General features: G+C 56.8%; 3 protein-coding genes across 15 annotated transcripts in view; 1 reads left to right on the top strand and 2 right to left on the bottom strand.

The window, feature by feature from the left end:
- CPSF3 (cleavage and polyadenylation specific factor 3) overlaps positions 1-15,745 on the bottom strand; it is a 29,067-nt gene extending 13,322 nt beyond the window's left edge. Inside the window, exons 1-9 of the mRNA XM_028515510.2 lie at positions 15,563-15,745; positions 9,974-10,037; positions 8,793-8,890; positions 7,651-7,779; positions 6,331-6,508; positions 4,879-4,968; positions 3,614-3,764; positions 1,330-1,505; positions 143-301 (exon numbers count right to left, since the gene is read on the bottom strand). Of these exons, the coding sequence (XP_028371311.1) occupies positions 143-301; positions 1,330-1,505; positions 3,614-3,764; positions 4,879-4,968; positions 6,331-6,508; positions 7,651-7,779; positions 8,793-8,890; positions 9,974-10,037; positions 15,563-15,612 (1,095 nt within the window). The 5' untranslated portion in view covers positions 15,613-15,745. The remainder of the gene's footprint in view (positions 1-142; positions 302-1,329; positions 1,506-3,613; positions 3,765-4,878; positions 4,969-6,330; positions 6,509-7,650; positions 7,780-8,792; positions 8,891-9,973; positions 10,038-15,562) is intronic.
- An 87-nt stretch (positions 15,746-15,832) lies between these two features.
- On the top strand, positions 15,833-22,989 carry ITGB1BP1 (integrin subunit beta 1 binding protein 1). 6 transcript variants are annotated; one of them, XM_028516811.2, is made up of 7 exons: positions 15,874-16,004; positions 17,033-17,136; positions 18,040-18,118; positions 19,659-19,795; positions 21,404-21,496; positions 21,993-22,142; positions 22,684-22,989. In XM_028516811.2, exons 2-7 carry the CDS (start codon positions 17,065-17,067, stop codon positions 22,753-22,755), a joined length of 603 nt encoding a protein of 200 aa, XP_028372612.1. In that variant the 5' UTR covers positions 15,874-16,004; positions 17,033-17,064; the 3' UTR covers positions 22,756-22,989. The 6 variants fall into 6 exon arrangements, with proteins under 6 accessions (XP_035883531.1, XP_028372612.1, XP_035883535.1 ...); XM_036027642.1 differs by having other exon boundaries at positions 15,932-15,954; positions 22,684-22,805; XM_036027641.1 differs by lacking the exon at positions 15,874-16,004 and adding an exon at positions 16,038-16,238 and having other exon boundaries at positions 22,684-22,805.
- A 2,520-nt stretch (positions 22,990-25,509) lies between these two features.
- Positions 25,510-27,908, bottom strand: part of ASAP2 (ArfGAP with SH3 domain, ankyrin repeat and PH domain 2) — a 116,851-nt gene continuing 114,452 nt past the window's right edge. For 6 of the 8 annotated variants that reach the window (XM_036027631.1, XM_036027633.1, XM_036027635.1 and 3 more), the window contains 2 exons: positions 27,646-27,768; positions 25,853-25,983 (listed from right to left, as the gene is read on the bottom strand). In XM_036027631.1, coding sequence (XP_035883524.1) covers positions 25,909-25,983; positions 27,646-27,768 — 198 coding nt within the window. In that variant the 3' untranslated portion in view covers positions 25,853-25,908. Of the gene's footprint in view, positions 25,984-27,645; positions 27,769-27,908 lie in introns of all 8 variants that reach the window. The other 2 variants (XM_036027634.1, XM_036027637.1) reach the window with 1 other exon arrangement.

Raw genomic sequence — 27,908 nt, 5'->3', positions numbered from 1 at the left:
GTCCACGGGCCGGGGGTCAGGGCAAGCCACTCAGAGCCCGTGCTGGTTCTCCGCCTCATGCCAGTGGGAAAACGGAAGAGGACGCCTCCCCCCCCGCCTCGCACCTGCAGTTGGAAGGATGGCGGGCGCGGCCGGGACTGACCTTGGCGAGCGTGCCCTCCACGCAGTACCCCGCAATGATGACGCCGTTCCTTTTGTCGGTGCACCAGCTCTCGAAGAGCTCCCTGGACAAGCCGCTCTGCATCATGCCCGGGGAGGCCATCACCACGCTGGGACCGATGTCGTCGAAGTGGTCCATGCTCTGGGGCGGGGACGGGCGGGGGAAAGCGTATCAGACCCCAGGCTTTGACGAGGCCTCCCGCATCCGTGCAGAGTAACGGGGGGCAGGGGAAGAGGGCCAGTCGCACGGCTGACGGGGGCTGGGCGGGACCAGGGAACACACGGTCCTGTTCCCCAGTTCCCAAACGGTGCGGACCGGGGGTGAAAAGAAAACGAAGCGACGAAAAGCGGTCTGTTCGCGGCAACCTCCGAACCATGCACGGGTGGCTCTCGGGCTGCTGGGCCGTTTCAGCACCGCCGGCAGCAGGAGACAGAAGGGAAAGGAGAGCCAAATGGCTTCTACCCCAAAACACCCACGACGGCTCCCCACGCTTCAGGGGTATTTGGAGCTGGCCTCGGAATCCAACCAAAAACTCACCCTGTTTCTAGGGACAGCTCGGCCCTAATTCCCCAGCAGTGGACTTCAAATACTGTGCGTTATGAACAGGGCCCATTTGTGACTGGAAGGCCACTTACAACATTTGGGGTATCCTTTTACTGTGATCAGATGAATTTGCATGGAACAATATGTGCATTTTAATTGAAAATCAGATTTTACTGAACAGTCTAGAAAAGCAAACGTGAACACGTTCACATGTGAATTTACACTGCCAATCATCAAAACATGATTAGGTGTAAGAACAGAACATTTAATACATACTACAAGACATATTTTTCTTATCAGGACTTTCTATTTCTGTGACAAAAAGGTCCAAGTTGCTGAGTAAACATTGAGCCTGTGTGAGCACTTCAGACATGATGCAGCAAACTCTGTTTAGGCAACGAGAATGCCAGCAGCTACAGTTCTGACTTCCGAGTGACACCTGCGTGAGCCAATGCCAGGCTCTGGTGACGAGGAGGCAGCCAAAGCGAAGGGCTGGCACAACCCCCACCGCGGACACCCCCTCCCTGTGCCATGGCCCCCCAGCCCCATCTCCCCCCCACCGCGGACGCCCCCTCCCCATGCTGCGGTCCCCCAAGCCCCATCTCCCCCTCCCCGGCAGCACCCACCTTGAGGTTGCTGATGTGCTTGAACACGAAGGGGTTGTTGATGTTGATCTGCTTGCGGATCTTGTCGTTCATGGCGTTCACGTAGGTCTGGTACACGGCCATGCACTTCTTGGCCAGGGACGAGGCGTAGTAGATGGGGATGTCGTGCAGCTCCGGGTGGTTCTGCCAGTACTCGTCTGCGGGGGCCGTGCGGCGTGTGGGTTAGCCAGGTCAGGGAGCAAGTGACAGCCGCAGTTAGTTTCAGAATTCAGGCGTGTATTTGAATTAAAATATAAGAAAACTTTAATTAAAATTAAAAGAAATATTTTAGCCTGCTGTTACTAGTTTAAACTTGTGAGGCCAAAATGTATCTCTAAGGCCTGAGGCGTGGCCTGGAGAGAGGCTGTGGACAGGCCCTCGGACGTGGGGGCAGTTGAAACTGACCCGGGGGAACCGGACGTCTTGTGAGGGGACTTTGCTCATTACAGAAGAGGACGGCCAAATGAGGCATGCCAACTTTAAACACATAAAAAACACACTGCTCTGTGGCTGTATTGTGTTTTCTCAGAAGTTCCAACCAGTTTCTGATAACGAAAACAGTGGGAAATGCACCTTGAAAGGAGGATTTTCGTTCAGGGAAACCCACATTCAACCCCCCAATATCACAAGGGCAGTCTGGGCAGGACGTACCATTTCCTCCACTAGGGGGCGCCTGCACCCAGGAAACGTACTAAATGCCTAGTATGCAATTTACACTCAATAATCCTCAAAACCACACTGTGAAGGTTTATCTGCAATACTATATAGATCAGGACAAATGAAATATTTTTGTATAAGAATTACATCAGTTATACTAATTTCTATATACTCAGGATAAAACACTACTCATTTTGTATCTGAAATGAAAGTTTAACTGGGTTCCCTGTATTTTTCCGGAAGCCTGGCCACCCCGTTTGACGGCCACAGCGTGGCTCCGTCTCCCCCACGTCCTCCGCTCTTCAGGTTACAGTGCCACGGGGACTCCCCACCTGAAGGCTTCCACGGACAGATGTGAGCCACAGTCAGAAAGAAGGCCCCCGCCAGGAACGAGCGCAAACCGCACCAGAAAGGGTTTAGGAAATTTAGCTTCTATGGAGCCCTGTCTCTCTTCCAGGTCCGCTTTGGGTCTGCGGTCTTTCCGTCTTCCTTTCTCTCCCTTTTCAGAGCGACACAGAGCTCATCCTGTCCTCTCAGAGGGGAAGAGCTGAGAGCAAGCACTCGGAATGCGAGAGTGTCCAGTTCTGCACACGGAGCCACGGATACTCAAGGCCTCGTCCTTTATTCTTCAAGAAGAGTGCGCCCCCCACAGGAATCGCAGGGTGTTTGAGTGTGAAGGGGTCATTAGATACTAATATGTGGGGTCTGTCCGGAAGGTGCCCAGCCATGCAGTATGGAAAACAGAGACACTTACTGAAGAAGATACAAGATACGGGAAACACTGTACCCAGGACAAGGGTACCTCAGTCCCCTTCAAACCAGGCACCTTGGGACCTCCCACAGTTCTCCCAATCGCCAGCAGCTGCCCTGTCGTATTTTCCTGAATCTAACTGGTGGTCTGAAATCTCTTTCCTTTCAAAGCTGCTTTTAGTTTTGGGAAAAGCCAGAAGTTTCAGGTCCCATATCTGGGCTGTGGGGGTGCTGAGTTGCCTGGGTGATTGATGTTCTCCCAAAAGGAATGATGCACGAGACGTGATTCATGAGCGGGCATGTTGTCGTGATGACGCTGCCCATCATGAGCCACCCATAGCTGCGGCCTTCTGAACCATCCAAACAGCTTCCACAGAGGAATGGTCAATCCTAACGCAAAATCTGATGCAGATGCATTGCTCTACTTGCTCAGTCATTTTGAATGTGACGGCCACACAGTGCACATGCTCACTGAACAGCATTACTGCCCCTGCTGACCAGTACAGTGAAGGGGTCACTGTTCACGCATGTGCATTCCAGCCCACGCTCCTTGGCTGCCAGGTTACATCAACGCTGGGCAAACCATTCTCGTTATAACAACGGCTGGACTTTTTCTGGACAGACCTCGCACAGCTGAGGCTTCTGATGCTGAGGGCAACCAGGAAGGCACGCCGTTCATGTTCGGGGGCGGGGCGGCGCGGGGGGCGGTGCACGGCAGTCACTCTTCCCCTGGCTCTGACTGGCACCGGGTCCCCACTTCCCAGTGCAGACACCGACGCCCACAGGGGTGGGAGGCCCCACCCAAGGCCGGGCACTGCGAGGTGCTGGGACTCGCCCGAACGGAAAGGGAAAGGCCTACCCAGAATCAAGAGCAGCTCCTGAGCCCTTCCCAGAGCGAAGACGGGGATGAGGCCCCTGCCCCCTCGGTTGACGATGTCGTGAACCGTGTTGCAGAATCTCGCTTCCCGCTCCTCGCGCTTCTCGTGGATGTGGGTCCCGTAAGTAGACTCCTAGACGACACATCGGGAGTGTGAGGCCGAGACGGACAATGCCAAAGGACAGGGAAGTGAAGTGTCAATGAAATGCAGGAGCAGAGAGATTCATTTCTCCATCAGCATGCCATTTACTTGAACGTGTACTGTTTTAACACTGATTGAAAGAGCAAACAATGTGAGTGAAGACCTGGCGAGGCGGTAAGCAGCTCTGTGACATGCGGGCAGCAGACCACCAGCACCAGCCTCGCTGGGAGCTAATATATGAGATGCGCCAAACCTCAGGCCCCAGCCCGGACAGACTGAACCTCAGTCTGTACTTCAACAATGTCACCAGATAACACACAAGCACATTAATGTGTTTGAGGAGTGCCACTCTGAATTACCAGACGGAATAGTTTTTTCCAGAGGGTTGAAAAAACCTTCCCTTAAATCAGTGTGAGCGTATACGCTGGGTCTGTCACGAGATGAGCCCAATGGTGTTCACGCACACGCTGCCCACGGACAGCGGGGGGCACAGGCCCCTCAGGCCTAGGCAGGTGAGGGGTGCCGCAGGCGGGGAGGGAGGAACAGATGGCTCTTCTGCCTGAACTAAGGATGCTGGGTATTCTGGTACGTACCACGGGCCCGAAGGACCTCTCCCCCTGTTCTTGACCTCACTGTCGCCGGTACATGTTTATTAATTTGCTCTTCACCTCCCCCCACCTCGCCAAAGCTTCTGTAAACGGTTAATTTTTTTTGTTGTTCTCCTGGGACTTGCGACTCAGGAGGACACGGGACACACACATAGAAACCGGCAGGTGCTACGGGCCAGAGGCGGTCACCAAGGAGGAGGCCTGGGGCCGCGCCACTCCTGCACGACCTTCAGGATGATCTGCGCATCTGGGGCGATTCGCCCGGCACAAACCCTACTGGGGCTGGCCTGGCACCTCTGACCTCAGGACAGAGCGGACACATCTAACAGCAAGAAGGTGGAGCTGCACTACAAGGGAAAGTGAAAAAACTAAACTTATTCTAAAGAAAATACATTTACATCCAATAACGTATTATAAAAGTGAGGTCACAATACTTTTTCCCACTAAAAAACTTCTGCTCACATTACCCTAATGACACGCAGCGCACTAGTACTCACAATGATGAGAATGTCAGGTTTAATGTTAGGGATCTCGGCCGCCATTAAGTGTCTGTCTTCCTGTCTGGAGAAGTCGCCTGTGTACAAAAGCTGTGAAAAAGAGACAGCAAGTTAGGATTTTGGAAGGCTTCATTTTATGAGTAAATATATTTAGTTCACAAATCTGAAAGTAAAAACAAGCAGAAAAAATAGCCGACAACTGCTAACATGCAGATGCAATGCTGGTGTCTGACGTGGTTTGGTCAGAAACCACGCAGCGTTCGCTCGGTCCGTCTGACCAATGGGGACGCTGCCGTCCCAGAACCACCCACTGGGAGAGCCTGAGTATCAGTGAGCCTGAGACGTGCTCTGAACGGCTCAGAGGAAAAGGGCAAAAAACTACTGAGGTGTATGGGAAAACCACCTAAAACTCAAGATAAAAATCTTGGAGCCCCAGCTGGTGTGGCTCAGTGGACTGAGCACTGGCCTGCAAACCGAAGTGTCGTGGGTTCGACTCCCAGTCAGGGCACAAGCCTGGGTTGTGCGCCAGGTCCCCAGTCTGGGGTGTGTGAAAGGCAACCACACACTGATGTTTCTTTCCCTCTCTTCTCCTCTCTCTAAAAATAAATAAATAAAACCTTTTAAAAAAATCTTAGAGGGTGTCTATCAAATTTCTAATGAGAATTTAGATCTGCATTTGTGCTATTTTCTGCTTAATTGTTGTGCCTTTGAGCAAACAGCAAGAAGAAATGACTTTGTAATATACAGGACAACTCAGTGTGTACAAATTTCAAATACTGCATGAGCAGCTGCAAAAACTTAGGACAACGTTACATTAGAAAACTGCTTCTTGACTCTGGCTGCACATGCAGAGCACCAAGCAAGCTTAAAAGCGAAAGGCCGAGAGCACAGCCTCAGAGGCTGGTTCAAGGGGCACTTTCCCGCGTCCCCAGGGCACCCTCCCGTGCAGCCAGAGGGAAGGCGCGCCGCTCTGGAGCCGGCCTGGCAGCCCCCAGGGCGTCACGAGTTTACCGGGACCACCACCAGCCCCCCCACCAGGGAGAGCTGCAAAGGTCCTTTCTGAGTCCCCCCGCTCACACGGGGCTTCCGTGGGACCCTGGAACGGCAGGGGGACATGAATGGCGAACGATGTCTCAGCGTAAAGCAGACGCGGCCACACAGAGGGCTCCCCCCCTCTGCCTTCGGAGGGACCCTGAGGAGGAGCGGCCCCTCGGGTGCTGTGAGGGACCCCCCCCAAGGGGCTCACTTTCCTGCTTGCACCCTCCCCCTCAGAAACGGCCGGCCCGGGGGCATGAACTGAGATACTCAAACGGACAAAGTGTGGACTAGATTTGCTCCTGGGCGTCGGTGTCGTGACACTCTGCGTCTCCAGGACACCCTGTGGCACCCCGTGGCGGCGCACGGCCCCGCACCGACTCCTGGCGGGAGCAGGGCGGCCGGGCTGGGCGGTACCTTCACGCCTGCGATCTCGATCATGAACATGGCGGCCCCGAGCACGTGGCCCGCGTGGTAGCACCAAAACTTGATCCCGGCGACTTCCTTAACTTCGTGGAAATTGATGGTCTCAATCTTGTCCATGCTCTCCTCCAAGTCTGTCTCCGTGTACAGCATGTCGTCCGCTGATATGTTACTAAACGTTCAAAGGGGCCAACAAAGAGGATCACGGGTAAGGTTTTTTAAAAAGCTTTGAACTCAAAGAAACTGGATGACAGACACATGCGTAAAATTACTTCTCCACATTCTACTGTATGGCCCTGGCCGATGTGGCTCGGTTGGTTGGGCGTCATCCGCAAACCAAAAGGTCGCTGGTTTGACTCAGGGTCCGGGCACGTGCCTGGGCTGCAGGTTTGGCCCCCGTTGGGGTGCGTATGGAAGACAGACAACCAAGACGTCTCCCTCTCACGTGGGCATTCCTCTCCCTCTCTCCCCTTCCCCTCCTCCGACTCTCAAGATGGCTCCACAGAGTGGAGCACGTCTTCTTCTGAAAATCAGGCTGGCACGCTTCCAAAGAAGCAAGACAGAGAGGTGGCTACGGAGCCGCACAGCTCGGTCTCCACCCAGCTCCGCTCCCCCGAGGCCGTCTCGGGGGAGTCTCCTCGCCTCCCCGAGCCTCTGCACTGCCCACTGTCACCCCCCCGCGCCACAGGACTCCTCACGGAACCTGCGCCACGCAGGTCCCCGCGGGAAGAGCTGCGCACCGCGCAGGCCTGTGGGAGGCGCCGCTGAAGAGCTAGGTGGCACGTTCACGGCTGCGGGTGACACCTCCGCTCCGCTGTGTTCACTCAGGAAAACGACAAGTGGCACCCCAGCACACGCACACTAACCAGTGAGCCTTTGAAGGCTGGTGACTTGTGCTGTGGGCGTCACAAGCGTTTTGATAAAGGAGAAGGTTTCCCCTGCAGCGGGAAGAACTCCCCCAGGGAACTTCTCCATTTAAGACAGTCGCTTCGCTTTGATCAAATACTCTAGAGTGAGACTTCAGCATGTGTGTGTGTCGTTGCACGATGTAGTTTGTGTTGATGAACATTTACAGAACATTGTTACACCGTGTCACTCGGCTGAGTCACAGAGACCTTTAAAAACCCTGGAAACGCAGAAAGACTTGAAGGCCGAGGGGGCGCCGGGCACACAGCGGGGTTCCCCAGGTCTGACCGAGCGGCTGAGTTAACGACGTCCGCGCGAACAGAGAGAGGGAGGGGGTCTCACGTCAAGGAGCAAAACGGCCCGTGGCGCGAACCGCACGGATGACACAGACCCGCCCAGGTGACGTACCTGACTTTGACGTAGTCGGACAGAAGCCACCTGTAAATGGCCTTGGTGGCGTGGGTCATGAATGTCCTTCCTTTGAAGCTGGTCTTCTGCAGAAACCAGGGCAGGGCCCCACAGTGGTCCAGGTGGAAACTGGCGAGACAGAACAGGGAGACCGCCGGCGCTCAGGCTGCCGCCCGCCATGTGCGCGCAACGGAACCGCGCCCGACGGCACGGAGCAGCTCCTGGCGTCCGGTCGCCGAAGCGTAAGGGCTGTCCCAAGTCCAGGCGTGTACGGGAGACACCCATCGATGTCTCTCTCCCCCCTTCTCTCTCTAAAACCGATAAACACATCCTCAGAGGATTTAAAGAAAAACGTTCTGTGTACCAAGCGCACACTGAGGCTTCCCGAACACCAGGGGCAGGTGTGTGCACAGGGAAGGAACACTGCGGCCAGTCCCAGTGTGAGGAAAGGGTAGTTAAAGTATTCTTAAACATCAACATACTTTACCAGAGGTGTTCAGAGAGGGAAGAAGAACACACCCAAACCCACTCTCGGCAGCCGGACTACCTCACAAGCGCCTCAGCGGTGCACAAGGTGAAACATCACCGCTCACAGCTGCGGCGCCTGTAGGGGGCGAGCCCCAGGAGGCGCCTGGGAGGGGCTGCCGGGCCTCCCGCGCCCCGGCGACCCACGGCGCCCGCCCTCCCCCGCTCCCTCCTCCGCAGGCAGGACGCCCACGTGCTCTCAGTGACAACCTCACAGGTGTGACTCTCTCTGACCTGTGACGACAACACACAGTGCTGTCTTAGACCCACTGTCTGCCACATGCTCCCTGGTAGAGAATATTCTTTTAACACCAGGACCTTAGTATCTGGTAGCGAATGGTTCTCCTAGTAAAAGTCTGTGAAAAGGTGTCGCTAACAAAGAAACAAACTCTCCCAGTGTGGCTCAGTGGGTTGAGTGCCGGCCTGCAAACCACTGGGTCACGGGTTCAATTCCCAGTCAGGGCACACGCCTGGGCTTCGGGCCAGGTCCCCAGTAGGGGGCGCCTAAGAGGCAGCCACACATTGATGTTTCTCTCCCTCTCTTTCCCCCTCCCTTCCCTTCTGTCTAAAAATAAATACATAAAATCTTAAAAAAAAAAATGAAGACAAAAACTTACTGGCTAATCAAGAGGAGGTCGATCTCTGCCGGGTCGATCAAATCGATGTAAGGGAGAGCGTCCATCCCTTCCAGGCCAGGGTGGATGCCGCAGTCCAGCTAGAGACAACAAGAAGGTCACGGCCTCCTGCACTTTATCAGGTTCACCCATAAACAGACAGCATTGTAATGGGCCCACCGCACGCGTGACCAAGGCGGACTCCGTGCACGAGCACTGGGAATGCCACTCTCAGTGAACATGGGAAACACCATGAACAACTCGGACTTCCCAAACAGAGGCAACACGGAGCCCACGCTCAGGGTCACGGGGCACACGACACAAGACGCCCTCTTTCCAGCTAGTTCTGGTGGCCACTCTGACAGTGAATCAACTCTTCCAAGAAAGCGGACGGTGCGCATTCAGAAAGTGTGCGGACTCGCCGCGGGATCTGACTGCCGGGAGGACACAGCGGGGAGGACGGGACGGCTCCCGCCCGGGTCAGGGCAGCTGCAGTACTGTAAGGCACTGGGGATGGCTTCTTAAGCGTTGGTCATTACTGAGTTATAGATTCCTATCAGGGCCACTCCTATCAAATTCTACTCATTTCTACAAAATTAACACAATCGGTGACTGCCAGGGTGACCGCGGGTGACACGTCCTGCTCTTTGAGGACGGGGAGCAGCAGAGGAAGTGCAGCCAGAGGGACCCGAGCCACTGACCAGCCTTCCGAAGGGGACCACGGAGACCCTCCCTTCTGACCCCTGTCAGGAGAGGAGGTGGGCGAGGGGCTAGGCCACCCTGCCCGAGGCTGGCGGCCTCCGTGATGCCATGGGTGCAGAAGCTGCCGCACCAGGCCCTGTGGCCCCATGCTGCCCGTGTGCCTGGGGGCCGCCCATGGGTGCGGGGCAGTGAGCAGGGCAGCCCCGCATGGGTGGAAGAGGGACCACGCAGGAGCAATGGTCCCGGAGCTCTGGCTCACAGTTTTCTGGGTCAGCATATACTTCCTCAGCTGACTTCACGTTTTGTCAAGTTACTAAGCAGAAGTGTGCGTTAGTTTTTCACGTTAAGGGTTTACGGCTCAGCCTACATAAACCGACTAGGGTGTTTTCTGGGAGCTACACCGGTAGCTGCTACAGCGAAAAAGCCCAGCGCCCACGGCAGACAGAGCCGCGCCGTCAGCCGGACTGCAGAACAGTAATTACCATTATCTTCCTTCCTTTGAACTCCAGGATAATACATGATCTTCCGACTTCTTGCCCAGCTCCGCTGTAAATTCAAGGGGAGAAACAAAACCAATCAAAACGAAGCCCAGTGAACTCAAACTTCTCACAGCGCACCCTCCGCCCCACCCGCTGGCAGCCGGCTCCGGGGGCAGCGAGTCCCACACAGTCACCACGACGACCGGGAAGGCCAGTGTGAGCGCGGGGCAGGGAGCAGCTGTCTTCGGGGGCGCAGGGCGCGGCCGCTGTTCAAACTGGCCGAGCAGATGGCCGAGAGGCCCAGAGGCCACCGTCGGCCCGAGCGCTGGGGTTCGGCTGTGGTGTGCCGCAAACGCTCACGGGCTGTGATGCGGATTGCTTAGTGCCACCTTCAGAATCGGCACTTTAGTGTAAACTTGCAAGCACTTCAAAATTCTTTCCTTTTAGGAACATAACAGCATTTCCGGACTTCCGGCAAGATGGAGGAATAGGTGGACGCACCGTACCTCCTCGCAAAACCAAGATTAGAACAACAATAATTTACGACAATAATTTACAGACAGAATAATGCCCAGATCCGGCAGAGGATTTATCTGAATGGAAGTCGGGCAGCCAAGAAGTTGAAGTGGACGCGATCATCCGGACTGGTAGGAGAAGATGAGCCGGGCGGGCGTGGGGCCAGCGTGGGGTGGCAGCTCGCGGAGGTCAGGGAAAGTTTGGCGCGAAATCGGCGCGACAGCCATCCGGGGGCGCAGGAACGCAGCGGTGGTCCCTGAGTACGCAAGCTGCGGCTGGAGGACCCAGAGGGGTAGCGATCGTGGACCAGGGCAGAGCTCACAGCCCAGGAGCCCAGAGAAGGGTCTGAGCCCAGGAGAACGGAACTACCGCCATTATTCCCTCCCGTCCCCGCCCCCACATACAACGTCACAATCTAGCAACTGGGGTGCCCAGCCCCAGTGAGCACCTAAGGCTCCGCCCCCCACTGTAACAAGAGCGACCAGACTGAGGAAAAAAAAAAAAGGAGAGACAGGGGAAAAACATGTTTTCAACAGAGCAGATCAGTCCCCCAGGACTCATCCTTTTGAGCGACTAAGAAATAGCCAATCTATCAGATGCGCAGTTCAAAACACTGGTGATCAGAAAGCTCACGGAATTGCTTGATTTTGGGCTCAAATTAAATGAAAGGATGCAGGTTACCATAAAAGAGATACAGGAAGATACGCGGAGGAGAGCCAATAGTGAAAGGAAGGAATCTGAGTCTCAAAACAATACAGTGGACCAGAAGGAAGATAGAATCAACCAAGCAGGAAAGCATGATGAAATAAGAATTCAAAAAATCGAGGAAAAGCTTAAGAGCATCCAAGACACCTTTAAACGTTCCAATATCCGAATTATAGGGGTACCAGAATCGGAAGGGGAAAAGCAACAAATTGAGCACGTATTTGAACAAATAATAAAGGAGAACTTCCCCAATCTGGCAAAGGGAACAGTCTTCCAAGAAATCCAAGAAGCTCAGAGAGCCCCAAAAAGTTGGACCCAAGAAGAAACACACCAAGGCACATCATAATTACATTAGCCAAGGTAAAAACGAAGGAGAGAATCCTAGAAGCAACAAGAGATAAGGGGACAGTAACCTACAAAGGAGTTCCCATCAGACTGTCAGCTGATTTCTCAAAAGAGACCAGGCAAGAAAGGGCTGGAAAGAAATATTCCAAGTCATGAAAGACAAGGACCTACATCCCAGATTGCTGTATCCAGCAAAGCTCTCATTTAGAATGGAAGGGCAGATAAAGTGCTTCTCAGATAAGGTCAAGTTCAAGGAGTTCATCATCACCAAGCCCTTATTTTATGAAATGCTAAAGGGACTTATCTAAGAAAAGAAGATAAAGAAAAGACATGTATAGTAAAAGGACAGCAAACTCACAAATATTAACAACCACACCTAAAGCAAAACCAAAAGAAACTAAGCAAACAACTAGAACAGGAACAGAACCACAGAAATGGAAGTCACATGGAAGGTTAGCAGCAGGGGGGTGGGGGGAGGAGAGGGGGGAAAAGGTACAGAGAATAAGTAGCATAGAATGTAGGTTGAAAATAGATAAGGGGAGGGCAAAAATAGTACGGGAAATGTAGAAGCTAAAGAACTCATAACTATGACACATGGACATGAACTAAAGGGGGGAAACGTGGGTGGGAGGGGGGTACAGGGTGGAGGGGAGAGAAGGGGGGAAATGGGACAACTGTAATAGCATAATCAATAAAATATATTAAAAAAGAGAACATAATAGCATTTCCCAGACATGTTAAACCAAGTAACTTCTTATCCCTGAGACCCTCAGTCCCTCCCTCGCACCCTGTTAGTTCAGTATGTTTGATGCCAAGCACTTAATTTCATTTCTTCTGAAATCGACAGCCTTAATTTCCAATGATCAGAAGACACGCTTTGAGCTACACCCTCCAGTTTTCAACCCCTCACCCTCTCCGGCGCCTTCCTGGCCACGGCTCATGCCCCCCTTCACTCGAACAGAGCGGCTTCTGTGTGCCAAGTGCTGCGTGCTGTGCCTGGCACTCGGAAAGGCCTAACCCCCGGACCCTGACCTCAAGGACCTCGCAGTCCACACACACTGGGGGACGGCCACGCGATGGGCCCGCCCCCAAACCTCAGAGCAGGACGTGGACAAAGTCAAACGGCCGCGCAGCTACCACGGGTCTCTGGCCTTTGACTCAGGCCTCTGTGTGGCCTCTTTAAGTGTCCCCAGTGCAGCCTTCCCTCGTGGGTTCCAGGGCGACTGTTCCCTTTCTCTCCTCAGTGTCCCCACCCTCTCACCCCCTTTGCCCCAGGCACCGGCTTTCTCCGCACCAAAAGTTCGGTCCACGTCCTCAGCTGCACTCACCACCCCGCCCCGTCTTTGTCTCCTTCCATTTCTGCCCAGAAGCACAACAGACCTGCCTCCCTCCGAGGCCCAGGTGGCAAACACCAGGCCCTCGGGCCAAATCCGGCACCTTGTTTCTACCCCGCGGCAGAGCCGAGCTCCCACTTAACTGCTGAGGAGCAGTTACATTTGTACTGTCCTGAAATGACATTCGGCCCTCTGAAGGCAACCTCAGGGCTGATGTTGCCCCAGTGAAAATGAGCTCAACACCCCTGCTCTAAGGCTAATCTTTGCCCCCCCGCACCCCCCCCCCCAGTTCTCCACTCCACACCCCGTCCTCGGGGACAGCACCCCACCTCATCTCTCTCACCGTCTGCATTCTAACACACTACCGCCGTTCTTGGCCGGATATTAAAATCCCTTAATTCTACCCTTTAGTTCCTGCTTTCCTTCCCCAGCCCACTTCCTAATCAGTGCGCACACCTGCCTCTACTCCCTCACCTGCACCCAATTCACTGCCACCTGGCGTTCAGCAGACGCTCTCCTTGCAAAGCAGCCCTTTGCTACGAGCAAACAGCCACCTTCAGTCCTTGTATCACTTGTCCTCCTGCAGCCTGTCACCCCTCCCGCTCACCCCGCTTCCAGCACATCCCTACTTCACGCTCTCACGGGGTCTGCCGGCCCCTCCTCCTCAGACCCCTTTGCCCTCAGCTGCCGCTGCTCATCACACATCGAATGATGAAAATGTTCCGGAATTAGATGGCTGCAGAACTCTGTGGCTACAACAGAAATCACTGAATTGCACACTTTAAATGAGTGAGCAGTGTGTGAATTACATCTCACGATCGCTGTCACAAAACCCCCAATGTGCTCCAGACACACCCCACCTCGTTTCCCAGGGTGAACGACACGGCAGCTGGCAGCTGTCTGACCCAGGAACCGAGTCCCCCGGACACTCCGCTCCACTCCGCTCCCTCCTCTCCCCTTCCACCGCATCTGACCAGGCACAGAGTCCTACGGATCTCACTTCCTTACTCTCCAAAGCCTACTTCTCTCCAACCCACTGCCCATTCCACTCGCTCCAAGCTCTTATTGCTCATCACTGGGATCACTTCAATTTCATCCTAGATTCCCTCCGCTTAACCCACCTTTTATTCATCTACTATACGCTGCTGGGAGCGACCCTCAACCCTTCCAACACAGGGCTTCCACTGTACCCCGCCCCGCTGACAGTCCTTTGTGGCTCCCTGTGACTGACGACACAGGCCCAGACTTGGTGTGTTCACAGGGTCCTTCGTGGGGTGGCCCCTGACGGCCTCTCCCATCTCATCCGGTAATCCTGTAGCCACGGCCACGAGGAAAGCGGCCCCAAACTGGGACCACCCTCGTTTTCACATGTGCCACTTCCTCTGGCTGGGGCATCCTCGCCCCCATACTTCACTGTCTTTACTTCCCTGTCTTACACAACCACTCATTCTGCCAGGCTCAGCTCATGCCTGTGTCCCAGGATGCACGAGAAAGCATTCCCTTCTCTGCAGTCTGCCCCAAGTCCCTCTTCCGTGATCTCGGGGCCGTCGGCCCAATATCTACCTGGAGTTACAATAATAGTGACCATTTGCAGAGTATCTTAACTCTCCCCATGACACCTGCGACGTTATTTCCACGTGAGGAAACGGGCCCAGAGAGATGACTGACCTCACAAGTGACAGAGCAGGGACTGGCTTTCGGGCCTGACTCCAAAGCAATGGTCTCCTATTACTGCAAACCTTCTCTGCGGTACTTCTTCATCTTGCACTGCAATTCCCCCCAAAAGGGCGAATTCGGTTAACTGGGCCCCATCTCTCCTTTGCATCCCCAGGGCCCAGTGTGGTGCCTGACAGCTGATGGAGCTGACAGGTGTGAGCTAAACAATGTGAAGTGTATTTATTCCCCCAGTAGCTGCTCAACAAGTCCTTACGGGTTACTGGTAAATGTGTGAGGCGGATACGTTCAACCTTTTGAGAAATGCATGCATCCACGTTGTGCTGGCTAATGCCTAACAATAAACACGTGTGTGGATTCGCACTGCTGGCTTACAGAGGTTCTCCTCGTCCACACCTCCCTGTCTAAGCAGCATCCAAACCTGCCAAGTGCTTCTCTGGCAGCAGGCCGTCTCCGCCCAAAGACCAGCCTTCCCAGGCAAAATCAGGGGCCGAGGGTTTGTCCTCGGCTCCTCTGCGTTTCCGCTTCTCCTACTTGCCACCTTTCTTAGGGTCTGCGCTCAAAGAAAGAAACTCCTAACAAAGCCCTAACTGGTTTCCTGTCTCATACTCCGGCAAATGTCAAGTCCTGGGGCTACTAAGAAACAGACTGAGTTCTTGCTCGCACCGCCACAGCCTTATCCAGGTCCTCATCTCGTCCTGCCGGCCTCGGCACCACCGCCAGCTCCCGCAGCGTTTGCCGCTCTCCCGTGAATAAGAAAGCGCCCAGCGCCTGCACAGGCCTCCCCTCCCCCAATTCCAACACACTCGTCCCTAAGACCGAAGAAAAAGCAGAATCATATTCAACCTAGCAGGCCCCTTGCGAACACCAGTTCTCCAAACCCCTCCGGCAGCCGCGGCCAAGTGCAGGCTGCCGAGGCACCACGCTCGAGTGCGCGGCGACCGAGGCGGCCAGCCCCAGCGAACCCTCGCTGCCTCTCCCAGCCCGTGCTTCCATTCCCCCTCCGCTGGTCACTCACAGGGGTCGGATCAGCAGCTGGTCACTCTCCTCCGCAGGGATCACCGACATCTCGGAAGTCTGCAGGCGAAGCAGGGATGAGAAACGGGCCGCGGGGCTCCTTCTAAATGGGAAGCATAACCACGGGGAACCAACCAGAGAAGAACCCCATTCACTGAAGAGCACAACTTCCGGCGCTTCGGCGCCCGCGACGCTAGGCTCCTCCCCCAGACTTCCGGTCGGGGAGGAGCGGTTCCACAGCTCGGGGCGGAGCGGTTCCACATCTCGGGGCGGGTTCGGGAATGCGCCTGCGCAACCTCTCGGAGGCGGTCCCGGAGGGTGGGGCCGGAGAGCCGGAAAAGCTGGCGCTGGAATTAGAACGGGAGTGGCTGCCCTGGCGCGGGCTGCAAGGCGGTGGGTGCTTGACCCGCAGACGACCCCAGGGATGGGCCGGTGGTTTTGAGGTGAGGGCAGGGCCCTCGCTGCACCGGGGCTGAGCCTGGTCGGGAATGCGGGCCTTGGAGGCACCAACTGGGGGGCCCCGCGGTGGGGCGGATGGGTGGGGCCGCACTCTTTACCCGGACCCGCCCTCCACGGATCGCGAACACCAGCCCCGAAGCTGCGCGTGATGGGCGGCGGGGTCTGCGGAGCCCCGGGTAGCTGATGCCTGGGCGGGGACGGCGGCTCCGGGGACCACGGTATCTTGCGTGGACCGGTCGCGTCGGAAGGGCGACGGGAGTGGGAGCGCCGCGGGGCTGCCTCCTGGGTCCGACCCTGCTTCGTGGGTGGTGAGGAGCTCTCGCTTTCTGTGCTGGCTCTGGGTGGTTTCTCCACCGCCTCGGGGCGGGGGGTTCTGTCCTGTTGACTGTCCGCCTGGGCACCTGCACGTGGCAGCACCACGCCTCGGCGAGAACACGCGGGAAGCAGGGTGGGGTCCGGAAAGAGCCTCGGAGCCCGGTCAGCCCAAGTTCTAGACGTGGCGCCACCCATCATGAACCTGGTGACTTTGGTGGGCAGCTGGGGGCGGGGGGGGGGGGGGGGGGCTCCTTCAAGCGGGTGGCATCACTGCAACCTTGACGGTCGAAGGCATGTATAGCAGCCAGCACAGTGCCTGTCTTCTGTTCAAGCCCATTTTCAGAACATGAACCCGAGACAGTAACTAAATCTCAGTGTGTTGAATTGATTAAGGAGAAGTAATATTTCGAGAACTAAAGGGCGTGTCTGTTACTTCTGAAAACAATGCTTTTCACACCTCTAGGTGTATGGCCAGGTTTCTGCCCTTTTTGAGTCTATGGGTTAGATCGTTAGAATTTAAAAGCAAATAATGAAAAAAAAGAATAGTATCCAAATTTTTTGCTCAAAGGAAAATATGTTTAAATCAGAGGAATGCGCCGTGGAACTAACTGGAAGGAATTGATGATTTTTATTCCTAGGCCGCACAAAGTGATTTAAAGTTGCTCTTCTTGGTGTAACTAAACGTTTGTTTTTCTAGGGGAGCGCCTGTGGATCAAGCTATAGTGAAAAATGTTTCGGAAAGGCAAAAAGCGACACAGTAGTAGCAGTTCCCAGAGCAGTGAAATCAGTACGAAGAGCAAGGTAGGGGGGGCCCGGGATTGGCGAGCAGTGTGATTCTGTCTCTTCTCATGTTGCATGAAGGACACTAACCGTGCAGACCTGCCGCGTGTCTTCAAACTAGGCGTTTTAACATTCATTTTTTGCACTGGAGACACATTCATTCTGTGCTTGATGTAACTTTATTGTTTTGGTAGGTCTCGTGAAATTCTTAAAGGTGGGGCAGGACCCATAAATGGTCTCATCGAAACAAACACCGATTTTAAAACTTTTTTTTATGTGATAGAAATTGCATACAATTACGGGGCCGGAATTCTAGGGGGTGTGGTACGTGTGCCTAACTAATTCTACACTAACATGTCTGATGCTTTGTGCTTTGCTTCGTAGTTTGTGTTGTGTTTTTCTTGGCCATCCAAATCGGTAGTCATGCTCTGGTCTGCCAGGCAGCCTGGGTGTTGACTGGTCGGACTTGCAGCGGCCCGGGGTCGGGGGCTGTGGGGGAGGTAGTCAGGAGCTCTGCCGAGGTCGGAGGTCTGGGGCATTCCTGCATGTGACCTTGGGTAAATCACTTCACCTCTCTGGTCTCTCTGCTCGCTTAGTAAGCAGGGCACTGCCCCCTGCCTGCCTTTTGCACAGAGTTCTTTGTGGGTTCAGGGGAGATAACGTGAAAGCAAAGTGTAGATTTTCACAGACGATAGAAGTATAAGGTGTCTTCTTATCAGGACACCGCGGCGCCACCTTTGATTTAGATCGGCGGGGCCACCCCACGTTCGTGCAGTGCTGTGAGTGTGGCGAGAGCGGTGGGGGTTGTGTGTTGGTTCAGCTCTAGTAAGTTAGTGATGTGGGTGTTCGCTGGAGCACTTGAGGGAAGACAGTGCTCCCACGTGTGTTTAAACACCTGCCGTGTGTGTGTTTGCCGTTTCTCAGTCCGTGGACTCCAGCCTCGGGGGCCTCTCTCGATCCAGCACCGTCGCCAGCCTGGACACAGACTCCACCAAAAGCTCAGGTACCCGGAGGGGCTGGAGCGCGTGCCGTCTGCGGCTCGGCTGGTCTCACCGGGGCGGCACGAGTTCTCGTGCATCTGGGTTTTCTCTCTCTCCCCTGCCGTGTCTGGTGAGAGTTTAGAAACGGCCCGAGGTCTGGTGGCGTGTGGGCAGGGGGTGTTACGTGGTTGGTGGAAGCTGCTGCCGTGGAGGTGGGCTGCAGCCGGGGGCCAACCTGCTCTGAGTGGGTCCGGGAGCGAAAGCGTGTGGAAAACACTGTGGCGATGATTTAGAAGTTCCAGAACAGCTTTTACAGAAAGGGGGTGGTCGGGCATGAGCGCTGTTGTGTATGGGGTGTAGGACAAACACCTTGCTGATGGGAATGATTCCGGAGCCCGGTGCCCAGAGACATGCCAGCTCGTGAGTGTCGGGAGCACGTGGCAGGGAGGAGCAGCGTTTGTCACCAGCACTGGAAGACGTGTGCAGCCCCCGAACACGCAGCTCTCCAGAAATTAAGAGACGGCTTCTTTTACTGACGGTGTTGACATAACGCACCTGTTGACCCGCCAGCAGCCAGTGTCTGATTGGAAATAGGCTGTGTTCCCTGGCCTGCCCTCCTTCCCCGCTCCCTTCCGGGGCCGTGGACTAGTCCCCCTGTGAGAGGTGGGGGCGGGGAGAGGGGAAACATACGATGGAAAAGAGATACGGAAGCATGAGGTCTGTTACCTTCCAGATGCCTTTAAAGTGTTAAATACGTGGCTGGGCATCGTTTCATTGCGTAAGCATCACCAAAAAGTCATCACCTAGTGTTCCCTCACTGTGGTAGATGTAAATACTTCGGTGATTTTTTAAAAATATATTTATTTATTTTTAGAGAGAGGGGAAGGGAAGGAGAAAGAGAGGGAGAGAAACATCCATGTGTGGTTGCCTCTCGTGCGCCTCCTACTGAGGACCTAAGCACGCAACCCAGGCATGTGCTGTGACTGGGAATCGAACCGGCGACCCTTTCATTTGCAGGCCTGCGCTCAATCCACTGAGCTACACCAGCCAGGGCGATTTTGTATTGACTCGATTGTATAGCTCACACAGTTACTCAACCTGATGCTGGTGGTTATGGACAGGACTTCCTGTCCAGCCCTTGTTCCTCTACATTTTTAAAACTGTCTTTTCTGGCTGAATGGTAGGGGTCGATCTGGTTTCCTGAGTCAGAAAGCACGTTCAGTGTTAAAACGATCAGGAGCGAGAGGAAACCAGAAAACAGCACCGTGTCACTGTACATCACAGAGGGGCTCAGTCACTAGTCAGTCGACATTTGTTCTTGCCTGTTTGAAATGTAGGGTATTTATTACTAATGTATTCCCATTCAACCCTTTCATACTTCGCGTGTTGTGACTGAGGAAAGAGAAGGTTAGTGGACTCGGAAGCTCCTCCCCACTCTGTAAAAGGACTCGTGTGTGAGGAAACCCTCCTTCTGCCCGTCTGCTCCCCCTCCGGGCGGGCACGGAGGGCGCCCCCCCACACAGCTGCTCCTTTGAAGTCTCACTGCACGCCTTTTGCCTCCAGGTCAAAGCAACAGCAACCTAGACACCTGTGCAGAATTTCGGATCAAATACGTCGGTGCCATCGAGAAGCTGAAACTGTCTGAAGGAAAAAGCCTCGAGGGGCCACTAGACCTGATAAATTATATAGATGTTGCCCAGGTAAAAAAAAAAAGAAAAAAGTTCCGTTCAATAAGGCTCATGGCTTGGGGGAGAGACGTAGTTCGTCCGGGTCATGGCCAACGTGTGTTGCCGGGCGCCGTGGCCGGCCACAGGAGGCGCACGGTGCTGCGTGTGAGCAGACGCAGCTCCTTCCTGCCGGCAGCTCTTTCTCCTTTTTCGGGGGCGGGCCGACCTCGTTTCCGGGCCGAGCGGATTCAAAGGAGGTGAGCGGTGCCGCACCACTGCCTCGTCTTTCGAGCGGTCTGAGGAACCCCGTGCACCTACCCCCGGACTCGTGTTGGCTCTTTGCACCACCGCTCAGTGCTGTTGGCCCGACACACCTGTTTGTATACTCACGCCGTGTCCAGCAGGACCCGAGGTCAGAGAGACAGAATTGTGTGTCTTTGTGTTCACGGACGTAGGGGTGCTAGGGCGATGGGGAGAGCCCCTCGTCCCGGCCTAGTGTCCGGGACTCTCTGGGGCACGTTCCCTGAAGCCGTGGCAGGGGGACCACTGAACATTCTGCAGCCTCGTGAAAGAGGTCGCATCTGTCTGATGACATCAGCCAGTCCGATTTTCTACCTGACAGAGAACTCTGGGGCGTCAGGACCAGCACGATCAGCACCCCAGTTTCCGTTCGGAATGTAAAGTCATTCCAACAACGTGCAGACAGCAGCTAATACTGCAAGACTGCTGCTGGCTGTTTCCCCCCAGATGACACTGGGGTTATTTTCCTTCCCATAAGGACTGCTAGGTTCCTATCACCATAGAAACTGGCTTTCCAAAATTAATGCCAGTAGCATGACTCTTCCCCCGAGTCTTGATTCCTGGAATTGCCTTAGACCCGCTGTGAACAAGGGTTGGCAGGAGGCTGCCGTGGCACGGCGGGCACGCCGGTGTGAAGGCGGCTGGAGCTCATCTCCCACAGTCCCTTTAGCGTGGGCAGGTAGTTGCACGAGAACGTGTGCCTACTGGAGCGTGCACTGACCGCCAGTGGGACCTCCTTTCGGAGGAGACAGGCCGTGTGGTCTGACTCAGGGAACAACGCTGGGTGATGAGTGGCAGGGAAACCATCTGCCGTGCTGGTTGTCCCCGAGGAGCTCAGAATACTGATGGATACGCTTGCAAGCCGAGGACCCACTCATCGAGCAGGTCCCCCGCCCAAAGCCGTGGGGCGTGGGGGTGAGACACGCCTCACCCCCATGCACGCGGCATCACATGGCTGAGAAAAACGGTGCCCGGGGCCGCACGTCCTGACCACGAGTTAGCATGAGCTCCGCGTATTTGAAGACCTTCATTCTCTGATGTGAATATGTAAACCTCCCTGGGGTCGGCGAGAAGTGTCCAAGTTTGTAACGAGGGTTTATCCCAGACAAGGGGGCGGAACAGTGCCCCCAGAGCATGTGGATCTGAACGTTGCTCCGACTTGTTGGTTACAAAGAGGGGTAGGGGTTTTTCTGCCGCTCTGGAGGAAAACCCCCGGGCTCCTGTGTGTGCCACGTTCTTTAAAGAGTTCGGGGTCTATGACAGCTGGGTCCCGAGACCGACTTATCGGACATAATGGAACAATTGCTAACGTGTGCTGTGCATCGTGTTTTTGCTTTACAGCAAGATGGGAAGCTGCCCTTTGTCCCCATGGAGGAAGAGTTCATCATGGGCGTGTCCAAGTACGGCATAAAAGTGTCGACGTCGGATCAGTATGTGAGTAGTGTGTTACGGAAAAGGTGTGGGTCAGGCGTTGGGGTGCTGAGGGCCTGCTCGAGTTTGCGGTGGTGGGTTTGTACACATTCCTGGCAGCTGGCCTCAAATGTGGCCCGTTTCTTGGGGGGGGGGACACGAGTAGGAGCTTCCCTTTGCCTTCTCTGGGTGGTGGGGCCCACAGAGCCTTTCGCCTCAGGACCCCGTGCCGGTCCGGACCAGCTGTCGGCCTGGGGCTGGGCGCAGGGACCCGGGTTGTGGGCTCAGGTCACCCTTCCCCCGCCCTCCTGGACTGCAGGGGGCCAGGTAGAACCCTGCAGGCACCCTGCCCCACAGCCGAGCACACCGGGGCGTCCTTTCGGGAGGAGACCCGTGACACTGCGTCCTCCCGGACCCGTGCGTGTGCTCCGTCCGTCCGGGCCGCACCCACGGGAGGGTGCGCGTGCCGAGGCCGGGGAAGCACGCACACAGCCGCGGTCTCCGCGCCCACCCTCCGCAGGACGTCCTGCACCGGCACGCCCTGTACCTGATCGTGCGCATGGTGTGCTACGACGACGGGCTGGGCGCCGGGAGGAGCCTGCTGGCTCTGAAGACCACGGACGCGGGCAACGAGGAGTGCAGCCTGTGGGTGTACCAGTGCAGCAGCCTGGTGAGGGGCCGCGCCGCCCGGCCGGTCGTGCGCCCACACAGGGGCAAAGCCGGAGGCTGTCGCAGTCTCACAAAGGCTGGAGAGATGCTCTTTACCCCCGTCTAAAACCCGGCAAAGACCGTGAGTAAGGAGCTGGCGGCCAGCTGCCCGGACTGACTGCCGGTTGTGACCTGTGGCCGGTTGTGACTCGGGATGGCTGCTGGCAGCACCCTGAGTCAGGATCAGAAGGCTCGTGGTAAACACGGGGGGCTGGGGATGCTGGTCTGTCCCCCCGGGCAGGGCCCCCCGGCTTTGCTTTACAGGTGTTCCCAATGACGGACGAGGGCCCCCCCTGAAGGCCGCAGTCCTGGGTGTGGCCACGCCTGGGTTCCCTGTGGATCGGGGGACGGGAGTGCGGGGGGGAGGGGAGTGCGGGGCCAGGCCATGAGCTGTGCGGGGTCAGGAGAGGCGTGCAGAGGGGCAGGTCTAGACCTTCGCTGGTCAGGTCAAGTTCGGGGGCAGATTTACGAACTCCCTCGCTGTACCTTGTCACCCCACACAGGAACAGGCGCAAGCAATCTGCAAGGTTCTGTCCACCGCTTTCGACTCCGCGCTGACGTCTGAGAAGGCCTGAACCGCGGGTGGGAGTCGACCGCCCGTGAACGAAGCCCCGCTGTCTTCCCCACGGCTCCGCTCCACTCCCACTCGGCAGCGCTGAGCCCGTGTGAGCGCGGGAAGCGGTGCCTTGCTCTGCTTTCTGGGGGGGGGGGGGGAGGGGGAGGAGCTGTGTATAAAATACCGATCGTTTGTTTTTCTATTAAAGCCTCTTATTAACAGTGACTTAACTCGCTGGTGTTATCCACTTGTTGGGGACTAAAAACAGAAACCTCATTTGTTGCTTTTAAACACGAATAAGCTTAACCCCCTGCTCGGCAGCCCCTCCGGGGACTGGCGGCCTCCGGCTTGCAGCTCTGGCCTGGGGACGCCGCTGGTCTGCAGCAGTGACATAGCGGACTCCAGACACAGAGAGGGGAGCTGGGACAGGATGCCGTCTCGGGATGACGTGACGGTGGGCCACAGCGCTCGCCTCAGCCGGGTGGGGGGAGCACCTCGGGGGGCTGCCGCTGCCTTACAAGTGAAGGACTCAGAGACCCCCGGACCAGACCGCAGGCTGGTGGGTTTTCTTAGAGGACTTCTAACAAACAGCGCCCGAAGGGTCAAAAACAAAAACAACGCCGTGTCCGTTTAAAAGTATTTTATTTTTTCTAGTCAAATGACTAGTTAACATGCTCTCTAATTATAAATCACTGCGTGAGGACGATGAAAATAAGGGTTGATTTAGGTTATACAATATATACAGTGGCACTGCCACGAGGCCAGAGCAGTCGCGCGGAGGAGTGGGTATCACACATCTCCAGGAGCACTTCCTCCAGCCGCGCCCCGCCCGCCCTCCGCAGACCGGTCACCGCCCGTCCCCGCCCCTCCGAGTCCTCGTCCGTCCCCGGGGGCCAGACCCGATGGGAGCGGCACGCGAGGTGCCGGAATCCTGCAGCTCAGTTCGTGAAACATAAACAAAATATAAATAGATATCTACAATGGTTTCCTTTGTGTGTGTATTTTTTTTTAATTTGCAAAGAGCAAATAACCGGGAAAGGGTATTAGCAGGGAAGTCACTCTAATTCCTCCTCTGGCAAGTCACATTGGTGACTGCGCGATGGCACCGCCCAGCTGCAGCCTGGAAACCGCTTCCCGGACGCCCCTGGACCGGTGAGCCCGACGGGTCGGTGGGGGTGGAGCTCGGAGCCGGCAGGCACCGACTGCAAGTCCGCGCACGGCCGGCGCCCGGGCGTCCGAGGGCTGGCGGCGGACACCGATGCGGGGCGTTGTGTTCAAGTGCACGGGCGTGCACTGTGCAAAATCCGTGTTTCCTTCCCTCAGTCCACGAGGGAATTAACGGAGGGCTCAAACACCAGAAACGAACAGTTAATGTAGTGCTTTAAAAAAAAGACTGCGCACCCTGACACATTCCACCCGGGGTTTCGAAGAGGCAAGGACACTTGCCGTACGACATCGTAAAACATTCCAGCTTGTTCTGTCCTCCTTTGTCACAGCAGCAAAAAGCACGATGCGCGTGAAAACGACAACGGCAGAAGGAGAGTCTTGCGTGGCAGAGACCCGCCGCAGCCGAAGCGCTGCCTGCCGCTTCCCGGGCCGCGCTCAGACCGACTCCTCCGCGGGCCCGCACTCAGACCGACTCACACTCGGACCGGCTCCTCCGCGGGTCCGCACTCAGGCCGACTCACACTCGGACCGACTCCTCCGCGGGCCCGCACTCAGGCCGACTCACACTCGGACCGACTCCTCCGCGGGTCCGCACTCAGACCGACTCACACTCGGACCGACTCCTCCGCGGGGCCGCACTCAGGCCGACTCACACTCGGACCGACTCCTCCGCGGGTCCGCACTCAGGCCGACTCACACTCGGACCGACTCCTCCGCGGGGCCGCACTCAGGCCGACTCACACTCGGACCGACTCCTCCGCGGGTCCGCACTCAGGCCGACTCACACTCGGACCGACTCCTCCGCGTCTGGGGTGAACCCACATGGGCGTGTCCACGCGCCTGCTCCTTCTCGGAGCGCCACGCTCGCCCACGTCCCTCCAAAGACCTTCCGCTCGCGATGGCCGAGTAGAGGTGTGACAGTCAAGTGCATTAAGCGGATGAGTTTTGACTTTTATCCTACACCACCCAACCCCCCAGCCCCAGCAGCCTGAGCTAGAGCACGATACGATGGCTTCCACAGGGAAACACATGTTCGGAGCGTTTCGTCGCCCGGGACCCACAGACCTCCAAAACGCTCCTGACTGCGAGTGGGGGGACGGGTTACACCTCCAGATGGACAGCGTGGCTACCGTTCCCGTGGGGGTGTTATCACGGACACGGGACACCGGGCTGAGCAAACGCTCTCGGGAGCGAGAGAGGGGAGGCGGCACACTGGGGGGGAGATGGCAGGTGGGGACCGCGTGGGTCCGTGTGACGAAGGGAGCGCGAGGCGGTGATCTCCAGAACACGGGAGCTTCGCGAGAGAGCGCCTTGGCCACCCCCTTCACCCTCAGTTTTTAACCGCACCCAGGAAACAGGGTTTTGGGGGACCTGGGACGGGACGGACTGTGGCTGCAGTGTGCCTTGATGACCAACTGGGAGTTTGCTAGGCGGGGTTTGCACAACAGCTCGCACGCACACGCAGAACACAACAACGACAGCTGCCACCTCGGGGACGGCGGTCGGGAAGGACAGGGCTCCCGCGTCAGTTTCCAAGTGGCTTTAAATAAACACTGGGTGGCGTTCAAAGGAAATCTTAAAACCCTTTTTTTTTTGGAGAAAAAAAAAGTCTATAAAGGTGAACTGGTAGCATTTAGTTTACTGGCATCTTAAATAGTTGTTACGCTCCAGGCCCCCGACCTCAGGGACGGGCCGGGCCGGACGGGGGGGGCGGGAAGGACCTCCTCCTTCCCCAGCGCAACCGTGTTCAGGGTCGGTGGTCCTGGAGACCCAGGGCCTCGGTTCCGTGGTTCACGTGCCTCTTCAGGTCACCTTTCAGGCAATTCCGTTTTTCCCAACAAAAGCAGACAGCGATGTTTCATGAAAATCACAAATTATAAAACCGATTCACGTGTATCCATACGTCGCCTCTGAGTTTTAAAGACAGGACAGGGATGTCAGGGGCTGCGGCTCGGGCCCCGGCGACGACGCAGGGGCAGGCCTGTGGCTTCTGTCTGGCAGCAGTTCAGTCGGCGATGAAGTGCACGAACGACACGGGAAAGGCCCCCTTGCGGCCGGGGTCCCCGTCGATGTGGCCGATCTGAAACCGAGGGAAGGGCAGGGTGTTACACAAACTCCGAAGGTGCTGGAGCATCTGGGGCGGGGGACAGGGGGGAACAACTTGTGCAGGAGAATCCCTCCCGAGAAAGAATCCCGAGGGTAACGCACTGAGCTGCCTCTCCCTTTCCGTGGCCTCACTCCCAAGAGCGTGGGCCTCCCTTCCCAGGGGGCCCCCCGCCCCCGTCAAGCGCGCGGTACATGTCCTGGCCGCGCCGGGGGCAGGCAGACAGCCCTCCGGCTGCTGCCCCCTCCGGCCGCTCCTCCTCTGGCGGGTGAGGAGGTGCCTGTCGGGGGCTCGTGAGCTGCAGCGTGTCGGAAGGTGGCACCTGGGGCTCGGCCCTGTTTAAGTGTCGTCATGCATTCACGGAGACTTCCAAAAAAATCATTTACTTTTGCTCTGGGCAAGTTATATAAGTTATACATCAAGTGTGATCTCGACAGTGTAAACTAGGTAAATAAAAGTAAAAAAAATGTCTCCAAAACACGGGTTTTGGGGGGCCGAGAGGGCCGAGGATGGGCATTGGCACCCACCGCTGTCTCCTTCCTGCCGCTCTGTGCCCCCACAGGCTTTGAAATAACGGGTGGTTCCTGGTGGCTGGTGGGTTGTGTGCAAGACACAGCAGCTACCGCTCTCATGGGGTGGGGGCAGTGGCAGAGGTGGTAGAAAGTTCTGGGCCCCATGCAGTCTCAGTCCTCGCAGCCGGAGGGGCCCAGTGAGCCCGCCACCCAGGGACCCAGGAGCGGCAGCGGCCGCTGTGCCATGTGCGGCGAGGCTGATGGAGGGAGGAGCTCGGGACCGGGACACCGGAGCCCCTCCCAGGGGGGGCAGCCCATGGGGGCTCCAGGAGGCACGTGTGGAGCCCAGCAGGCCGGGGCTCTGCCGGGAGCTGACTGACATTCCACACAGCAGAGCGGTCCCTCGGGCCCGGCTGGCTTCCCCATGGCCACCGTGAGCTGTCTGAGTACAGTGTGCAGAGCGGGCCCGTTAGGGTCTCCCTCCCTGGGGCAGATGGTGACAGGCGCTCAGGCGCCCCCCCCCCCCCCCGGCAGGCTCCATAAACCCACTGTCCTCATTCTGTTTAGTGACAGTGACTCTCCTTGGGGCCTAGGACCCCTACCCTGGGCTGTGGTGCCCTCCCTTCACAGGCCAGGGGCTATGGCTCAGTGACATGGGCAGCCTGCCTAATCCCCCGGCCTGTGAACGCTGAGGCTGGATTCTCAGGATGGCCGGGGGAGCGCCACGGCCAGCCCACTCCAGCTCCCACCTGGAAGCCGCGGCTCCCGGCAGGGTCGTCACGACTGACACCCGGACGGTGCCCTTGAGCTCGGCTCTCTGTACAAGCCTCCCTCCAGGTGGGCAGAGCTGGGGCCGCACCCCTAGGAACGCAGGGGCCTCGTTCCAGCCCCTCAGGCTGTTCTGGGACCTGCAGCCCAAGCGGCCCGCCCTCCCTAACGAGGGGGGACCCCACCCGGGGATCCATCAGGCTCACGCAGAAGTGGGTGTGCATGGGCGCGGCACCTGAGGCCTGAGATCACTCAGGCAGTGGGGGGGTGAAGGGGGGGGGGCCTCACCAGGGAAGAGACCTCCGGCCAGGTGGGCGGGAACCCAGTCCCGCCCTCTGCGGCCCAGGCCAGGACTCACCCACCACTCCTGGTCCTCCTCCCCGTCCACGATGATCACGTCCCCCTCGGAGAAGGTCAGCTCATCCGGGTTGTCGGCCACGCAGTTGTAGAGGGCTTTGACCCGCTTGGGCTTCAGCTTGGTCTGGGCAGCGGAGAGGAGGGTCAGGGGTTACTGTGGCAGGGAGGCGCCCGCTCCCGGGCAGAGAACCGGGCCCAGGGCTCCGGAGCGCAGGCCTGGGAGCCCACCAGCATCCAGTCAGGAGAGGGCAGCCCAGTGGAGCT

Source organism: Phyllostomus discolor, chromosome 6 (genome assembly GCF_004126475.2).
Source record: "Phyllostomus discolor isolate MPI-MPIP mPhyDis1 chromosome 6, mPhyDis1.pri.v3, whole genome shotgun sequence".
Classification (NCBI taxonomy): domain Eukaryota; kingdom Metazoa; phylum Chordata; class Mammalia; order Chiroptera; family Phyllostomidae; genus Phyllostomus; species Phyllostomus discolor.
Note: the sequence above shows the minus strand (reverse complement) of the source record. Positions and strands in the feature narration are given on the sequence as shown.

Bases quoted from the DNA above. Each gene is read 5' to 3' on its own strand.
- ITGB1BP1 (XM_036027638.1), top strand. From the start codon at position 15,843: ATGCGCCTGCGCAACCTCTCGGAGGCGGTCCCGGAGGGTGGGGCCGGA. The intron at 19,796-21,403 runs GTAAAAAAAAAA...TTTGCTTTACAG, and splicing joins ATTATATAGATGTTGCCCAG to CAAGATGGGAAGCTGCCCTT. The intron at 21,497-21,992 runs GTGAGTAGTGTG...CACCCTCCGCAG, and splicing joins TGTCGACGTCGGATCAGTAT to GACGTCCTGCACCGGCACGC.